The sequence below is a fragment of the Pangasianodon hypophthalmus genome, chromosome 30, assembly GCF_027358585.1.
Source record: "Pangasianodon hypophthalmus isolate fPanHyp1 chromosome 30, fPanHyp1.pri, whole genome shotgun sequence".
Classification (NCBI taxonomy): Eukaryota; Metazoa; Chordata; class Actinopteri; order Siluriformes; family Pangasiidae; genus Pangasianodon; species Pangasianodon hypophthalmus.
The window spans coordinates 1,780,339-1,785,338 of record NC_069739.1 but is presented as its reverse complement, the minus strand read 5'-3'; the positions used below and the strand labels follow the sequence as shown (position 1 = coordinate 1,785,338).

Genomic DNA, 5,000 nt, shown 5'->3' with positions numbered 1-5,000 from the left:
TTCCCTGTTTCCTCTCTATTCCTTTCTCATGTATTTATCCTGTCTTTATTTCCTCTATTTTCCTTTTCTTTTCTTTTCTTTTCTCACATTCTTTCTGTCATCTTCCATTCCTTATCCCCTTCTCTCATTTTCTCCTTCTTCTTCTCTCTCATTCACTCTGTCCTCTTCTCCCTCCATTTCTTCTTCAATCCCCCCCCAAGGTTTTAAATAGTAACACGCAAAAAAAAGTCTCACCGTGTTCAAGCTGAACCCAAAGAACCCTTAAAGAACCTTTCTTCTAAGAGTGTGTGTAGTAACTGCGTAAGTCTGTTTCCTTTCCGTTTCCTTTTCTTCAACGCTTCTTTAAATGGTGTTTAGCTTCCAAAAAAGGGTTCTACATGGAACCTTTTCTCACACAGAAAGACTTTACTGCAGAGGTCTACACAGAACCTTTAACCAAAGAAAGCTTCAGGGTTCAAATTTTTCTGAGGGTTCAACTAAAGTTGTAAGAAAGAGTTCTTTAAATCAGCACAGAGAACCATTTTTAGTTCCTAAAGCAGTTCTCAGAGTGGGTTCTGTGAAGCAGAGCCAGGAGATCAGTTAGAAGAAGAAGTTCTGTTACAGTGCTGGACCTCAGACCCCGCTGCAATCAAGAGTAATTTATTTATATGATTAAAAATATATATGGTGTCTATTAATAAATAAATAAATAAATAAATAAATAAATAAATAAATAAAATTGTGAAATATTTAGAAATTTAAAATTTCTTTTTTTTTTTATGTCTAACTTCTAGTTTGACATAAAATTCCAGTTTCAAACAGTCTGAGAACCCCACAAACCCCTTTATGATTTAAAAAACAAAACTAAACACGAAATTCTACAATTTATTATGTTAACAACAAATGGCTAAAATAAACTCCTGTAGGTTCCTCAGGGAACATGTTTTTTTTCCCCTCAGGGAACCAGCAGTGTGTTTTCTATGACTTCGCTCTACAGGGGAACCATATTGCTGGTATAACAAGATAAGATAAGATGAGATAACTCAGTTTATTGAGTCTCAACAACAACAAATGGCTAAAACTCCTGCATCAATAGGTTCCTTAGGGAAACAAAATGGTTCTTCTACCAGCTCCGCCAGGCTTTAACAACACACACACACACACACACACACACACACAGTAGGATCTCTTTAGGACACCACTGTTGGGTTCTTGAGCAGAACCCATAACTCTCAAACTGCGTGAGTGTAAATCAGAGAAATGTGTAAATATAAATGTAAATAATTCAAAAAGGGGGTGGAGTTTTGCTCGGATTCATCTTCCTGATTATATTATAAGCAACATGTTTTTAATAGTTTTTTTTAAGAGATCGTACTCAACAAATGCCGCAACTTTTCAGAGTGTTACTGACGACAACAAGCAGCCGATCGGCCGTTAAAGTCGATTGTTCAGTTCGGTGCGCTACAGTATCGTCATACGCGTCGTACGCTGCGGTATTTTCACCGTTTTTTTTTTTTTTTTTCAGAGTGAAAGCTGACTCACCTGTCGCAGCGAGGACCGGCGTAACCCACTGGACACTGATCGCACACCAGCTCGCCGGCTTCGTCCTGGTGGCATGTTGGACTGAAGCTGTGTCGTTTTTGTGCAAACGCCGTCACCCAAAGAAGAAAAAGCAAAGAGAACCGTGTGAGAGACTCCATCATTACGCTCCACACCAGCACCTCGACATGTCTGGAACAAACTGCAGCTCGGAACCACAGAGATCCCAAAGATAGTCGGCGAGGAAGGGAAGGGAAGCTCGGGTTTCGGCTTAGCGCTAACACACCGGCTATTTCCGACACCGTCGCATTCCTGGCTGGGGCAGTTTATTGGGAATGGTGGTGGTGGTGGTGGAGGGAGGGAGGGAGGGAGGGAGGGAGGGAGGGGGGTGGCTTCTCTTTCTTTAGCCTCTGTGCTCGGGGCAGTGGAATGTTCAGCTGCTGGGTTCTGTTGCCCACCGAGGCTGAGCAGAAGGGATTAGCCATTAGCATGCTAGAGTGGAGTGATTGTTAGCTTAGCGCCTCAGCTACAGGGATGTGGGAAATCAGATCTGTATCTATCAGGAAGATTTTGCTGACTGGAGAAATCAGGATCCTTTATGCAGCAGAGAAGACGGAAAAGAAAACAGTGTTCTGGCTTTTTTTTAAATTTTTTTATGAGGAACCTTAATGTCTCTTGTGCACTAACATCTCAAATTAAACACTGAAAAAAAAATAGCTTGTCACGCAGTTCCTCGTGAAACTGAACCGCCAGGGGTTCTACTTATAACCGTCTCTCATGAGTAAAAAGAAAGCTTATTGGGCTCTGTAAAGAACCGATACCCTGGAGATCCAAACATAGCGACATTTTGGAATTATAGCGTTCTTAAGAAGTTCCTGAAGGGATCCTTCGATAGCTAAGAACCTTTCCAAGAGGGGTTCTGTGTATAACCCTCTCTCATAAGGAAAGAACTCTTGTAGGTTTATACACAGAACCTTTTCTCACAGAGGGACGAACTAAAGAGCGCTTTGGAGTCATAGATTTCATAAATGCTTCCACATGTAGTTCTACTGATAAGCCTGTTCCATATGGAAGAAAAAATCTTATAACTCTTTAGAGTTCTTTAAAAGGTTCCTGAACCGTTCTTCTGATAGTTAATATCCTTAACTGTCCTATAAGGGGTTCTATTTATAAGAAAGAAACAAAAACTCTTATCGGTTCTTCCTAGATCCTTTCCTCACAAAGGGAGGAACCGAAGAGCCCATCAGAGTCCTGGAGGTTTTAAAAGAAAGGTTTCTCAAAAGGTTCTTTTGATAGTTAAGGGCTTCTACTTAGAGCCGTCTCTCACAAGGAAAAATAAATAAAATGTCCACGCTGGTTTAGGGTTCTGACGTTTACTTCTTGATTTTTGCCCTGGAGCTACGAGGCTAATGTAGCTAACTAGTAGTGAAAGCTTATAGCCACCAGATTAGCATCGTAGAAGCAGCATGTTTAAAGTCTAACGTTCTCCATTTCTCAAATTCTAAATCCTGAAAGCTACGAAGTTACAAAATTACAAAATTGTAAAACTGCAAAATTTACGAGTTTTTAATGCACATGAGTCCTTAGCCAATTTCAAAATATCCTTAGCCTAGCGTTATTAGAGAAAAGTTAATGTAATATAGATTTTAGCATAATTTTGGAAAAAAATCATTAAATAGTGGTTTTATTTTGTCTTCGCACAGTGCAAACGAGCTTCCGCAAATTTAATACCTGCCCTTCAGACGTACTAATTTACACACCATCTCTGTTCCTGAAGTGGCTTCCAGTCCGCAGGTGATACATTAACGCATTTGCATTGACTCCGCCCACTACGTTACACCCCAAATTGTTATTTATATACATCAATAATAATTATTGGCATTATTATAATTAGAGAGGAAGTGACATCACACACTTGTTGGAGGGCTTCTGTAGAGGACAGGCGCATGGCTGGCAGTCATCGGGGGTTCCTCTGATGGCATCGCCGTAGTAACCAGGAGCACACACGTCACAGTTTGGGCCAGTGGTGTGGTGTTTACATCCCTGTTAAACACACACACACACACACACACACACACACACACATACACACACACACAAACACACACAGAGGACAGTGAGTACATTAGAAACACATCATGCCTAATCTAATCACACACTCATGTGTTCCTTTAGTGGAACCTTCTCTGAAACCCTCTGTGCTAAGGTTGAATGTAAATAATAATGATTAGTGCTGAGGTCTACTGAAGAAGCTTTAGAGCGCTAGACAGAACCTTCTGTTGTTACACCACCTTCGTACATACGCTCTTAGAAGGTTTAACCGAGAACCCAAAGTGGTTCTTCAGTTTGTCTCTTTGAAGGAAACTCCAGAACCCTACAAGTGTTTTTTTTCCTTATGAGAGAGGGTTCTATATAGAACCTCTTTAGCAAGGACACTTAACGATCAAAATTACCTTCAAGAAACATTTTGAAGAACTCAGTTACCTTAAAAGACTCTATGTTTGAAGGTTCTAATCAGAACCCTATAAAAGATTTTACCTTCTGACTAAAGAGGATTCGACGTAGAACCCCTGTCAGATGATCCCTTTACAGCTAAATGAAATCTTGAGGAATGTTTCTTAAGAACTGTAGTACTCAGTATTCAAGAGACTCTTGAGGAACCGAGTGAGAACTCCTCTCCACTTGAGGAACTGAGTGAGAACTCCTCTCTACTTGAGGAACCGAGAGAGAACTTCTCTCCATTTGAGGAACTGAGAGAGAAGTTCTCCCCACTTGAGGAACCGAGCGAGAACTTCTCTCCACTTGAGGAACTAAGAGAGAACTTCTCTCCATTTGAGGAACTGAGAGAGAACGTCTCTCCATTTGAGGAACTGAGAGAGAACTTCTCTCCACTTGAGGAACTGAGGGAGAACACAAATTAAGAAGGTTTCAAAACGAGTCCCTGTGGGCGTGGATAAATTACACGAAGAACTGCATGACATTCTATCGTTCATCTTTAACGCAAAATTTTAGTGTTCGGTATGAGAAGTTCCCACACGATCCTGTACCATCACGGTTCCTGAACAATAAATTCCTCTTTTTCTTCTTCTTGTCAGCGTAAAGGTCCTGATCTGTTCTCGAGTTAGACATTGAAACTTTTCCAGCCATGATGTTATGTAACTTTGAGTTGTTAGACGGAGGGAACGCCAATTCCAGCTCGGTTAGAGGAACGTGGGTGGTGTGGTGTCTTCACGCTGGAACTCCTAAGGTGCTAATTTTAAAAATAAAGTCGGTTCTGATGTTCTTACTGTTTCTATTCTGTTCTCAGAAAAAAAACCACAAACAGTGGATTGGTGCGCGATTCCTAGAAAAGTAGATGTGCGTGATCTGTGCTGAGGTTCTTCATGACTTCTACTGATCATGTAATATTTTTAACTCGTCCTCAAGTGCTGTTGAATTCTGGGTTCTGATTGGTCAGAAGGTGTTGATTAATCTTCCATAAC

The 5,000-nt window shown here is 40.8% G+C and overlaps 1 protein-coding gene across 1 annotated transcript in view; it reads right to left on the bottom strand.

Moving 5' to 3' along the window:
• lama2 (laminin, alpha 2) overlaps positions 1–5,000 on the bottom strand; it is a 139,339-nt gene that overhangs the window by 62,689 nt on the left and 71,650 nt on the right. The window contains 2 exon segments of the mRNA XM_053231698.1: positions 1,522–1,608; positions 3,434–3,561. Of these exon segments, the coding sequence (XP_053087673.1) occupies positions 1,522–1,608; positions 3,434–3,561 (215 nt within the window).